General features: G+C 29.5%; 1 protein-coding gene across 1 annotated transcript in view; it reads left to right on the top strand.

Moving 5' to 3' along the window:
• Positions 1-721: 721 nt before the first annotated feature.
• The window catches only part of LOC111418366 (ski oncogene), a 35959-nt gene continuing 21736 nt past the window's right edge, over positions 722-14944 (top strand). The window contains exon 1 of the mRNA XM_023050899.2: positions 722-1904. Coding sequence (XP_022906667.2) covers positions 951-1904 — 954 coding nt within the window. The 5' untranslated portion in view covers positions 722-950. The remainder of the gene's footprint in view (positions 1905-14944) is intronic.

The raw sequence follows: 14944 nt of genomic DNA, 5'->3' as shown, positions 1-14944 counted from the left end.
ATTTTATTTCAACATTTTAAGATAGGCAACCAATAATCATGATTCATGACAGTTAAATGTCATTAGTAGGTAAAGTAGATTTCTACCAATAATTTTTGGGTTATAATTACGATAGGTGTCATTACTTATTATTTTATTTTAAATAATGATTTTATTTTATTAATAATAATTTGGATATGATACAAGGTTTTAAAAGGTGGTGTTAATTTTAAAGTTTAATTTTGTATCAAATTATTCGAAGAAGATGACCGAGAGGGCGTTGGCGTCTGGCCACTTTGGCCACGGCTGAGTCGCGATTTCAGGCGACGACGACGGCTTCGACCTCCGGAGTAAACAAGACCCCGGCCACCGCTTCTCCTCTCCGCCTTTGATGGTGCTTCCCCCGCACTCCGCGCGTCAAACAGCAACCCACACGCCCTCCCGACATCATCATCCATCCTCTTTCCCCGCCACGTCGCCGCCGTCCCGTCACTACCGCGAACCTTATTTTGACTGGAGAGAAAATATTCCTCGAACTTTAAACTACTTTATCTTATATATAAAAAATTAATATTTAAATAATGTATTAAAAAAATATGTTCAAAAACTTTTTTTAAGCTCACGTAACAATTTGTTTTTCGAACAGAGTCCATTAAAAAAGGATAACAACAAAACGAAACGAGAGGGAGAGAGAGAAATGGAAAAAAAATGAAAAAAAAAGAAGGATCGAGCACGATGGACGTTTTATAAAAGCGCATGCGCGGCCGCCGCCGCCGCCGACTAGACCGAGCCCAGACTGGCCTCAGACGCGTTCGGATCGTGTAGTAAACGAGAAGTGCGGTGTGATCATCAATAAAAAGAAAAAAAATCCGATCGAGCGAGACAGATAATAAATTTTCAAAAAAGAAAATGTTATTATGTGAGTGAAAAAATCGAATAAAAACAAGATATAAAATAAAACATTTGTTGTGATGCGAGCGGCCGTCGTCACCACGATGGAAGTGACGCCGCACCTGAAGACGGTACTGAAAAGTTACCAGCATAGCGCGACGAAGAGTCTCCAGGGTCCCGGACACGCTGACCTCCAAAACGTTATAGTCCCGGATGATGAAGAGGACGACGATAAAGACGAGGATGATTTCGGTCGGGATTCCCCGCAGCACGATTTTCTCCCAGCCCCAAGTGCACCGGTGATACATCACCAGATCCCGATATTATCCGTCGCGGATACCACTTGCAGCGAGGTCACCGAGACGATCCTCGAAGGTGAAACGATCGCGTGTTTCGATATCGGCGGAGAGATGCGTTTGTGTTTGCCGCAAGTGTTAAATTCGGTGTTAAGAGACTTCGATTTGTTACAAATAAACATGGAGTGCGATTCGTTGAATATTTATTGTTCGCGGTGTACCCCGGAGCAACTCAACGTGTTAAAAAACCAAGGAATCTTGCCGAGTGCCGCGTACAGTTGCGGATTGATAAGGAAAACGGACGCGCAAAGGCTGTGCAGTGCCTTATTGAGGAACGCGATGGTGCCGTTAAGGGCGCCCCCGAAAGGGGCCTTTGGTTTTCGCGTTTATCACGAGTGTTTCGGGCGATGTTCAGGTTTGTGTTATCCAGATCTGTACGTGGATAGAGACGCAAAGTGTATTGAGTGTTTGGAGTGTCACGGGGCGTTTTCGCCCCAACAGTTCGTTTGTCACGTGCACCGACAGTTGGAGATACGAACTCTTCATTGGGGATTTGATAGCGGCTCGTGGAGGAATTATACCTATATTTGTACCGATCAAATTGATCACGAACGGTACGTTAAGTTTTTGGACGATATGCGGGACCAATATTTGGGGAAGATGCCGCATCCGGTTCCCGCTACAGATGTTGTTCTTGTTGACCATCATACCACCACGAATGGGTTGAAAAGGAAGCAGGTAAGAAACAACTTTCTTTATATGTAGGTAATTCAATTGTTGTGTTCTCTTTGTGTCTAAATCCAATTCTTGAGATATTTTCTTACTTTTTGAAGTAAAAATTTTTTACCATCATTTTTATAAATCACGAAAAATCGAAATCTTAAGATTACGAAAAGCACCTCTTGAATATCCCAAATCCTTCTTGAGATTATAATTTTTGAAATTAACCTCAATTATGTAGTAAAAAAATCGGGAAAAATCGAATTCTTGAGATATCTTCATAAAACATTTCCACCTTATTGAAGAAAGTACCTACTTTTTCGTGAACAAAAGCGCAGTGGAATATCTCGATTCGTTCTTAAGATATTAAATTCTAAATTTGAGTATCTTTATGAAGTAAAAGATTTTTTACAATCATTTTTAAAAAATCGCAAAAAATCGGATTCTTAAGATATCTTCATGAAACATTCCCATCTTATAGAAGAAAGCACGTACATTTTCATGAAAAAAACCGCACTTGAATATCTCAAATCGTTCTTGAGATAACAATGTTTGAACTCTACCTCAATTGTGTAATCAAAAAAATGTTAACATTATTTTAAAAAAATCGGGAAAAATCGAATTCTTGAGATATCTTCATAAAACATCTCCACTTTATAGAAGAAAGTACCTACTTTTTCGTGAACAAAAGCGCAGTGGAATATCTCAATTCGTTCTTAAGATATTAAATTCTGAATTTGAATATCTTTATGAAGTAAAAGATTTTTTACAATCATTTTTAAAAAATCGCAAAATATCGGATTCTTAAGATATCTTCATGAAACATTCCCATCTTATAGAAGAAAGCACATACTTTTTCATGAAAAAAACCGCACTTGAATATCTCAAATCGTTCTTGAGATAACAATGTTTGAACTCTACTTCAATTGTGTAATCAAAAAAATGTTCACATTATTTTAAAAAAAATCGTGAAAAATCGAATTCTTGAGATATCTTTATAAAATATCTCCACTTTATAGAAGAAAGTACCTACTTTTTCGTGAACAAAAGCGCAGTGGAATATCTCAATTCGTTCTTAAGATATTAAATTCTGAATTTGAGTAATTTTATGAACTAAAAAATTGTTTACAATAGTCTTTAAAAAATCGCAAAAAATCGGAATCTTAAGATATTTTCATAAAACATTCTCACTATATAGAAGAAAGTACGTACTTTATCATGAACAAAACCGTACTTGAATATCTCAATTCGTTCTTGAGATAATAATTTTTTAAAACGACGAAATTTTTTTCACTTTATATACTTAACGATTTTCTACAATCATTTTTAAATTAATCGTAGCGGCCTACACTCAACATTCTCGTATTTCCTTTTCTAACAGATATTTTAACTTTTCTCTGCTTAAATATACTTGTATAAGAAAAAAAATGTTGGAATGTTCCTGAAGATTTCACAACACATTTTTCATACAACCCATGTCAGTTGAGAGCAAGGCAATTTCATACTTTGCCATGTATGCGATTCGTTCATAATTACGCGTCATGGACTTATCCAAATTTATTCGCTTCTATTTATGGATTCACTACATAGTTATTTTAGAGCTCATAAACACTTATTTATGTGTCAAGACGCAAAAGTCGTACGTTTTTTAATAAAGTTTATTACCCAACTAAATCTGTGAGACTAAATATTAAAAAAATTTCTTTCTATCTTTACTTTAAATCAAAAAGTATTTCTAGGTTCATGTTGTCTAGAAAGAGACCTTTAATTTAAGTCCAAACACGACGTATTTATCTTTAAAATTACCAAAACTGTCAAAAGTATTATGATTTTAGGCGCCATCTTGAATTTTTGACAGAATTGTCATAACCTAGTGGTGTGATATATCAAATTGAAAGATTTTTAATAAAGATTATGAACGTATTAAAGAGAATTTTAAAAAACTGTTATAACATAACCTAAATCAATTATTATTGAGTCAATTATTTTTTAAACAAAAGCCAAAAATGGTTTGTATTTTCTTATTCCTGCGAAATAGTCCTTTAATTTAAGTCCAAACACGACGTATTTATCTTAAAAATTACCAAAACTACCAAAAAAAAATTGTAACTGTCAGACGCCATCTTGAATTTTTCTAAAACTAGTCATAACATAGTCGTGTGACATATCAAATTAAAGGATTTTTAATAAAGATTATGAAAATGTTAAAGAGAATTTAAAAAAATTGTTATAACATAACCTAAATCAATTATTTTTTAAACAAAAGCCACAAATGGTTTGTATTTTCTCATCCTTGCGAAAAAGTCCTTTAATTTAAGTCCAAACACGACGTATTTATCTTAAAAATTACCAAAACGACCAAAAAAAATTGTAACTGTCAGACGCCATCTTGAATTTTTCTAAAACTAGTCATAACATAGTCGTGTGACATATCAAATTAAAGGATTTTTAATAAAGATTAATGAAATAATGTTTAAAAATGTTTAAATCAAAACATAAATCGTCTATTTTAAAGAAGTGCCATCTACAATTTATTAAAAATTAAATATTTTTTTATTCTCGAAGAATATATCTTTAATTTAAGCCTAAACTCGACTTATTTATTTCAAAATCAACGAAAACGATTAATTCGATGTCATAATTGTCAGACGCCATCTTGAATTTTTCTAAAAATGGTCATAACATAGTCGTGTGACATATCAAATTAAAGGGTTATTAATAAACATGAATAAAATAATGTTTAAAAATGTATAAATCAAAACATTAAGCGACTATTTTAAAGAAGCGCCATCTACAAGTTATTAAAAATTAAATATTTTCTTACTCTCGAGGAATATATCTTTAATTTAAGCCTAAACTCGACTTATTTATTTCAATATCAACGAAAACGGCTAATTTGATGTCATAATTGTCAGACGCCATCTTGAATTTTTCTAAAAATATTCATAACATAGTCGTGTGACATATCAAATTAAAGGGTTTTTAATAAACATTAAGAAAATAATGTTTAAAAATGTTTAAATCAAAACATTAATCGACTATTTTAAAGAAACGCCATCTACAATTTATTAAAAATTTAATATTTTCTTATTCTCGAGGAATATATCTTTAATTTAAGTCTAAACTCGACTTATTTATTTCAATATCAACAAAAACGATGAATTTGATGTCATAATTGTCAGACGCCATCTTGAATTTTTCTAAAAATAGTCATAACATAGTCGTGTGACATATCAAATTAAAGGGTTTTTAATAAACATTAAGAAAATAATGTTTAAAAATGTTTAAATCAAAACATTAATCGACTATTTTAAAGAAGCGCCATTTACAATTTATTAAAAATTAAATATTGTCTTGTTCTCGAGGAATATATCTTTAATTTAAGTCTAAACTCGACTTATTTATTTCAATATCAACAAAAACGGTGAATTTGATGTCATAATTGTCAGACGCCATCTTGAATTTTTCTAAAAATAGTTATAACATAATCGTGTGACATATCAAATTAAAGGGTTATTAATAAACATGAATAAAATAATGTTTAAAAATGTATAAATCAAAACATTAAGCGGCTATTTTAAAGAAGCGCCATCTACAATTTATTAAAAATTAAATATTTTCTTATTCTCGAGGAATATATCTTTAATTTAAGCCTAAACTCGACTTATTTATTTCAAAATCAACGAAAACGACTAATTTGATGTCATAATTGTCAGACGCCATCTTGAATTGTTCTATAAATCATCATAACCTAGTCGTGTGACATATCAAATTAAAGGATTTTTTATGTGTATTAAGAAATCGGTTATATTTATTCATTTTTGCAATAAAAAATTTTTTGGGAATGAATCGATTTAAAAAATTCCAAAACTACGCGTTTCTTATATTTACTACAAATTGTATAAAAAAAAATACTATTACTAGAATTTAGTGGAGAGATCGCAAAAACTATGAACGCCGCACGTGCGTCGATATGTTTAGATTTTCCGGTGGCATCCAACGCCTCCCGTTTCCCCTCCGCGTGCTCGTCCCCTTCCCATCTAACTCTACTCGACCCGACACTCGTTTTTCTTTTATTTCTTTTTTCGCGGCCTACTCCTTTCTAAGCGACCGCACGGTCGCTATGTTGCCGCATTTCCGCAACGCGGCAACCGGGCGACCCCTACAAACTCCTACTACTATGTTCGTTTCATTTCTCTCTCTTTCTATCTTTTACTCTCCTCATGGTGGAATTATTATCGTTGGTTTAACCGCGTCGCGACGCTTTCGTTCGGTCAACGTCTAGACGGCCGCGACCGCAACAGCAGCAGCAGCAACCATCGATGCAGCAAGTGTACCTGTTCGTTGTTGCAAGGTCGCCGCGACTCTCTTTTGTTTCGCGACAGTGGCGGCGACGGTGGTTTCGAAACGCGTTCCGTTTTGTTGTTGTTTCTCGGGTCGAACGTCGACTGTTTTTGTGACGTCGACTGTTTCTGGTTTCGGGCATGCGCCGTTTTTAGGATCGTCGGAGCGGGTTCCCCTTCGCGTTTTGTTGTTGTCTGACGTCGGGCTAGACGGGGATATCCTTCTGTCTTCCTCCCCCCTGATCCCCTTTCTGTAACCCTTTCTTTCTTTATCTTCGGCGATATTAATCGATATTTTTGTAGTTATCATGTCATTTGTACACTCGTTGTGCCATACTATTCAGAGGGAAATCAAATTTTTCTATTTTTATCGAGTTTTAGCAAAAATTCGAAATGAATTATAATCGAAAATTACTTTTAACTTAATTATAAAATAAATTGTATCAAAAAAATTTTAATTTTGTCAATAATTGTTAAAATAACCTCGAAATGTCATTTTCGTACGAGTGTAGGGCCCAAATTAATGGAGATATCGAAAATTTTTATTAAAATAATCGATTTCTAACAATATTTTAAGCAAATTTTGTACGAATCATTTTTCGATAAAAACAATTTTCTTTACCGTACTATTCACAGGGAAATTAAAAAATTGTTAGAATTATCAGAAATGTTATGGTTTTCGTTATACTGTAAGTGCTCAGAGCCTATAGAGCCAATTTTTTCTTTAGAATCTCAATTATCCTTAAATTTTCGTAAATTTTGAGCTGAGCAGAATTTCTGATTGAATTAGTTAGAACTGCACCGCATTCTCCATCATCTTTAAAACTCTTAGAAATATGGCAAAAAGTATATTTGCCACATCCTATTTCTTTCTTTTCTACTAAACTAACTGTTTCATGGGTTTGGGCAATGAAGCTAGTTCTTTGCAATTGGGTGTTTCTGGGATTTAGTTAATTTGGGATTAGATAACACTTTGGAATTGAATTAATTTAAAGTTATTTTGCTTTTGTTTCGGATTAGGTTGCTTTGGGATTGGATTCCTTTGAGGTTGTGTTTTCTTTGAATGAAACTATTTTGCTTTGGAGTTGAATCCCTTCTTAATTGAGTTGGTTTTGAGATTTGGTGGATTTGCATTAGAGCAGGGTTGCTTTGGGGTTGGGTTCTTTTTAGGATTCAGTTAATGTGCAATTTGATAGACTTTTAAGATTACTTGTATTTCTGGTTTTGTTTTTGATTTTTGCAAATTTTGGGTTGAGCAGAATTTCTGATCGAATTAGTTACAACTGCATCGCATTCTTTATCATCTTTAAAACAAGAAATATGGAAAAAAGTACTTTTGCCATTTCTTTTTTCTTCTGTTTCTACCTCTTTTTGTAAAAATCCTTCCTACAAATTCTTAAGTAACAAGTTAAATCAGTATAAATCTTCTTTCAAAAATTTTTTTCTTTGAAATTTCATGATATAACATATAAGTTATCATATATCATCTTAAAGAGGACATTTTAAGCTTTCATTTAAGATATAATTCATTCGTTAACTCCCAGAAATAAACCGGAAGCGATGACATTTAGGAATAATCCCCAATTTTTTAATAACTATAACTCTTTTTTGAAAATTTTTTTTTCTAAGAAATATAATATAACATATAAGTGATCATATATCATCTTAAAGAGGACATTTTAAGCTTTCATTTAAGATATAATTCATTCGTTAACTCCTAGAAATAAACCGGAAGCGATGACATTTAGGAATAATCACCAATTTTTTAATAACTATAACTCTTTTTTCAAAAATTTTTTTCTAAGAAATTTCATGATATAACATATAAGTTATCATATATCATCTTAAAGAGGACATTTTAAGCTTTCATTTAAGATATAATTCATTCGTTAACTCCCAGAAATAAACCGGATGTAGTGACATTTAGAAATGATCACCAATTTTTTAATAATTATAACTTTTTTTTCAAATTTTTTTTTCTAAGAAATATCATAATATAACATATAAGTTATCATATATCATCTTAAAGAGGACATTTTAGCCTTTCATTTAAGATATAATTCATTCGTTAATTCCCAAAAATAAACAGGAAGTGATGACAAATAGAAATGATCACCAATTTTTTGATAATCATAACTATTTTTTCTAAATTTTTTTCTCTGAAATATCATAATATAACATATAAGTTATCATATATCATCTTAAAGAGGACATTTTAAGCTTTCATTTAAGATATAATTCATTCGTTAACTCCCAGAAATAAACCGGATGTAGTGACATTTAGAACTGATCACCAATTTTTTAATAACTATAACTTTTTTTTCAAAAATTTTTTCTAAGAAATATCATTATATAACATATAAGTTATCATATATCATCTTAAAGAGGACATTTTAAGCTTTCATTTAAGATATAATTCATTCGTTAACTCCCAGAAATAAACCGGAAGCGATGAAATTTAGGAATAATCACCAATTTTTTAATAACTATAACTCTTTTTTCAAAAAATTTTTTCTAGGAAATTTCATGATATAACATATAAGTTATCATATATCATCTTAAAGAGGACATTTTAACCTTTCATTTAAGATATAATTCATTCGTTAACTCCCAGAAATAAACCGGATGTAGTGACATTTAGAACTGATCACCAATTTTTTAATAATCATAACTATTTTTTCAAAATTTTTTCTAAGAAATTTCATGATATAACATATAAGTTATCATATATCATCTTAAAGAGGACATTTTAAGCTTTCATTTAAGATATAATTCATTCGTTAACTCCCAGAAATAAACCGGATATAGTGACATTTAGAACTGATCACCAATTTTTTAATAATTATAACTTTGTTTTAAAAATTTTTTTTCTAAGAAATATCATAATATAACATATAAGTTATCATATATCATCTTAAAGAGGACATTTTAACCTTTCATTTAAGATATAATTCATTCGTTAACTCCCAGAAATAAACCGGAAGCGATGACATTTAGGAATAATCCCCAATTTTTTAATAACTATAACTCTTTTTTGAATTTTTTTTTCTAAGAAATATCATAATATAACATATAAGTTATCATATATCAGCTTAAAGAGGACATTTTAACCTTTCATTTAAGATATAATTCATTCGTTAACTCCCAGAAATAAACCGGATATAGTGACATTTAGAACTGATCACCAATTTTTTAATAATCATAACTATTTTTTCAAAATTTTTTCTAAGAAATTTCATGATATAACATATAAGTTATCATATATCATCTTAAAGAGGACATTTTAAGCTTTCATTTAAGATATAATTCATTCGTTAACTCCCAGAAATAAACCGGATGTAGTGACATTTAGAAATGATCACCAATTTTTTAATAATTATAACTTTGTTTTAAAAATTTTTTTTCTAAGAAATATCATAATATAACATATAAGTTATCATATATCATCTTAAAGAGGACATTTTAACCTTTCATTTAAGATATAATTCATTCGTTAATTCCCAAAAATAAACAGGAAGTGATGACAAATAGAAATGATCACCAATTTTTTGATAATCATAACTTTTTCTTAAAAATTTTTTTTCTAAGAAATATCATAATATAACATATAAGTTATCATATATCATCTTAAAGAGGACATTTTAAGCTTTCATTTAAGATATAATTCATTCGTTAACTCCCAGAAATAAACCGGAAGCGATGACATTTAGGAATAATCCCCAATTTTTTAATAACTATAACTCTTTTTTGAATTTTTTTTTTCTAAGAAATATCATAATATAACATATAAGTTATCATATATCATCTTAAAGAGGACATTTTAAGCTTTCATTTAAGATATAATTCATTCGTTAACTCCCAGAAATAAACCGGAAGCGATGACATTTAGGAATAATCCCTAATTTTTTAATAACTATAACTCTTTTTTGAAAATTTTTTTTTCTAAGAAATATCATAATATAACATATAAGTTATCATATATCATCTTAAAGAGGACATTTTAAGCTTTCATTTAAGATATAATTCATTCGTTAACTCCCAGAAATAAACCGGAAGCGATGACATTTAGGAATAATCCCCAATTTTTTAATAACTATAACTCTTTTTTGAAAATTTTTTTTTCTAAGAAATATAATATAACATATAAGTGATCATATATCATCTTAAAGAGGACATTTTAAGCTTTCATTTAAGATATAATTCATTCGTTAACTCCCAGAAATAAACCGGAAGCGATGACATTTAGGAATAATCCCCAATTTTTTAATAACTATAACTCTTTTTTGAAAATTTTTTTTTCTAAAAAATATAATATAACATATAAGTGATCATATATCATCTTAAAGAGGACATTTTAAGCTTTCATTTAAGATATAATTCATTCGTTAACTCCTAGAAATAAACCGGAAGCGATGACATTTAGGAATAATCACCAATTTTTTAATAACTATAACTCTTTTTTCAAAAATTTTTTTCTAAGAAATTTCATGATATAACATATAAGTTATCATATATCATCTTAAAGAGGACATTTTAAGCTTTCATTTAAGATATAATTCATTCGTTAACTCCCAGAAATAAACCGGATGTAGTGACATTTAGAAATGATCACCAATTTTTTAATAATTATAACTTTTTTTTCAAATTTTTTTTTCTAAGAAATATCATAATATAACATATAAGTTATCATATATCATCTTAAAGAGGACATTTTAGCCTTTCATTTAAGATATAATTCATTCGTTAATTCCCAAAAATAAACAGGAAGTGATGACAAATAGAAATGATCACCAATTTTTTGATAATCATAACTATTTTTTCTAAATTTTTTTCTCTGAAATATCATAATATAACATATAAGTTATCATATATCATCTTAAAGAGGACATTTTAAGCTTTCATTTAAGATATAATTCATTCGTTAACTCCCAGAAATAAACCGGATGTAGTGACATTTAGAACTGATCACCAATTTTTTAATAACTATAACTTTTTTTTCAAAAATTTTTTCTAAGAAATATCATTATATAACATATAAGTTATCATATATCATCTTAAAGAGGACATTTTAAGCTTTCATTTAAGATATAATTCATTCGTTAACTCCCAGAAATAAACCGGATGTAGTGACATTTAGAAATGATCACCAATTTTTTAGTAATTATAACTTTTCTTTTAAAAAATTTTTTTCTAAGAAATATCATAATATAACATAAGTTATCATATATCATCTTAAAGAGGACATTTTAAGCTTTCATTTAAGATATAATTCATTCGTTAACTCCTAGAAATAAACCGGAAGCGATGACATTTAGGAATAATCCCCAATTTTTTAATAACTATAACTCTTTTTTGAATTTTTTTTTTCTAAGAAATATCATAATATAACATATAAGTTATCATATATCAGCTTAAAGAGGACATTTTAACCTTTCATTTAAGATATAATTCATTCGTTAACTCCCAGAAATAAACCGGATATAGTGACATTTAGAACTGATCACCAATTTTTTAATAATCATAACTATTTTTTCAAAATTTTTTCTAAGAAATTTCATGATATAACATATAAGTTATCATATATTATCTTAAAGAGGACATTTTAAGCTTTCATTTAAGATATAATTCATTCGTTAACTCCCAGAAATAAACCGGATGTAGTGACATTTAGAAATGATCACCAATTTTTTAATAATTATAACTTTGTTTTAAAAATTTTTTTTCTAAGAAATATCATAATATAACATATAAGTTATCATATATCATCTTAAAGAGGACATTTTAACCTTTCATTTAAGATATAATTCATTCGTTAATTCCCAAAAATAAACAGGAAGTGATGACAAATAGAAATGATCACCAATTTTTTGATAATCATAACTTTTTCTTAAAAATTTTTTTTCTAAGAAATATCATAATATAACATATAAGTTATCATATATCATCTTAAAGAGGACATTTTAAGCTTTCATTTAAGATATAATTCATTCGTTAACTCCCAGAAATAAACCGGATGTAGTGACATTTAGAAATGATCACCAATTTTTTAGTAATTATAACTTTTCTTTTAAAAAATTTTTTTCTAAGAAATATCATAATATAACATATAAGTTATCATATATCATCTTAAAGAGGACATTTTAAGCTTTCATTTAAGATATAATTCATTCGTTCACTCCTAGAATTAAACCGGAAGTGATGACAAATAGATATGATCACCAATTTTTTAATAATCATAACTATTTTTTCAAAATTTTTTTCTCAGAAATTTCATCATATAGCATATAAGTTATCATATATCATCTTAAAGAGGACATTTTAAGCTTTCATTTAAGATATAATTCATTCGTTAACTCCCAGAAATAAACCGGAAGCGATGACATTTAGGAATAATCCCCAATTTTTTAATAACTATAACTCTTTTTTGAATTTTTTTTTCTAAGAAATATCATAATATAACATATAAATTATCATATATCATCTTAAAGAGGACATTTTAAGCTTTCATTTAAGATATAATTCATTCGTTAACTCCTAGAAATAAACCGGAAGCGATGACATTTAGGAATAATCACCAATTTTTTAATAACTATAACTCTTTTTTCAAAAATTTTTTTCTAAGAAATTTCATGATATAACATATAAGTTATCATATATCATCTTAAAGAGGACATTTTAAGCTTTCATTTAAGATATAATTGATTCGTCCACTCCCAGAAATCATCATTTCAGCAACTTTTTGATACCAACGTAGCATTATGAATCCCACCTTCTAATTTGCAAACTATATGTCTAAAATCAAATAAAAAGTCGGCTAGAGTTTGCCATGTCATCAACAAGCTATTACAAGTAAGCCAAGCTGCTTAGTCTTCTATTTTCTGCTGTTGCAACAATTCTTGCATTTCTTTCAGGATTCTGGAAAGTGGTATTAAGACATTGTGCGTTTCTGTCATCTTATGGCAGAATCGTAACTAAGTCAATAACGAAAAAATACATTTCAAAATATACATAATTTATTTTAAGTTTATTTTTTGTCGAAATAGTTTTAAAAGAGAATGTGTACGTAAAATGTCGTCTCTTTGAGGACGTTTGGCAAAATGCCCGTAACTGCCGTTCGTCGTTGTACATAGTACACAGTCCGGCGGCAGAGGGCTTATGCATTCTTTTGCCATATGTTCCGGCCAATTCGGTCCTGCCAAAGCAAGCAAAATAGCCCCAACTGCGTGTGCACTTGGACGATCAACGAAACTCAATTGAAACAAACCAAACGAATACAAAACGAAATTTCTCTCTCGTTCGAGATCTCTTCTCGTTGTTATCGCGACGGAATTTGACGCAAATTGCTCTCCTCTCCTGATTTTTAAGAGGATACAAGATAAATTTAATAGGTCACGATGACGACGAGTGGTTTTGTTGTTGTTTTTGTTGCTTCTTTCGATTTCCTATTCATTTAAAAATGTTTTTGACGAAAAACGATTTGATAAGGGATTCTAAAATTAACTTGTTTTTGTTGACTCCTACAAAATGGTTAGTATAGTTTAGTTTAGCAGGTGCGCATTTATTGAATTAAACGTTAACGTACGCGGTAAATATTTATTTTGTATGAAATCGTTGCAGCGCCATCTTATGTAACGACCGTCAAAAAACGAAACAGAATCCAAGTGGCTTTCATTTCAAGTTGAGAAATAACCGTCGTTCGCTTTTGATTTTGGATTGGTGCCATCTACACGCGTTCTTCATCAACTAATTATTATTTATTTTATTATCAAACAATTAAAAATTATCATTTTAAAGTTGAGTGGAATTATTTAAATAATTCGAGATAATTCTAAAAGCAGATTTTATCACGATATTACGTTTTGTGATAATGATTCAAGTTCATAAAAATCAAGTAGGCGTTGTTTACTTTTGTTTCATCTTTGAAAAATAAACGTAAAATTCGCCCTCTTTGAATGAAATAGTAAATCGGCTCGTTTTGTTTTCTTCGGTTATTTATATCTTATCCGTGCGGGTTTTTTTTTCTTTTTTAAAACATATTTTTGATCGGAATTCATCCGTTCTAATTTCTCTAATTTTTTGTGTCTATTTAAAAATGAAATCTTTTAAAATGCGTGATGTAAAGCGGCGGCTTTTGCTTCAAAAGTTCGCCTCTTGATAGATAAATCGATTGCAGTTAATATTCACCGTTGTTACGTGGACGTGATCTTTGTTGATAAACATTCGCTGCACGTGCAAAACTGTGCGGAAAAGAAACAACTCGAGAAGTAAGAAGTTCAAAGTTTGTGGACAAAAGAAAATAATTTTTCTTTTTTGGAGATAACTTAAATATTGACTTAACTTATTATAACGTATTCGTATTAAGATTAATTTTTTGGTAATTTGGTTTTGTACCAAATAATTATGGATTATGTATTGTAGGTTTATTTAGATTCATTTTTATCCATGCCGGTTTTCTCTATTAATTTTAGTTTATAAATTATTCCTGATTTCATTAAATATTGTCAAATATTTTGAGATTTTTGGCATTTTCGTTTTATGTCTTAAATATGGTCATAACTAAGTTAAAAATGATTATGGATATTGTTTTTTTGATAAATTATAAACAATATTTATTCATGACATTTATCTCTATCGATTACAATTTTCAAGTTATTCTAGATTTTGAGGTCAAAAATTGTTCATTTTGAGATTTTGGGGATTTTTGCTTTCTGCCTA

This window comes from Onthophagus taurus, chromosome 5 (assembly GCF_036711975.1).
Source record: "Onthophagus taurus isolate NC chromosome 5, IU_Otau_3.0, whole genome shotgun sequence".
NCBI classification, from domain to species: Eukaryota; Metazoa; Arthropoda; class Insecta; order Coleoptera; family Scarabaeidae; genus Onthophagus; species Onthophagus taurus.
Note: the sequence above shows the minus strand (reverse complement) of the source record. Positions and strands in the feature narration are given on the sequence as shown.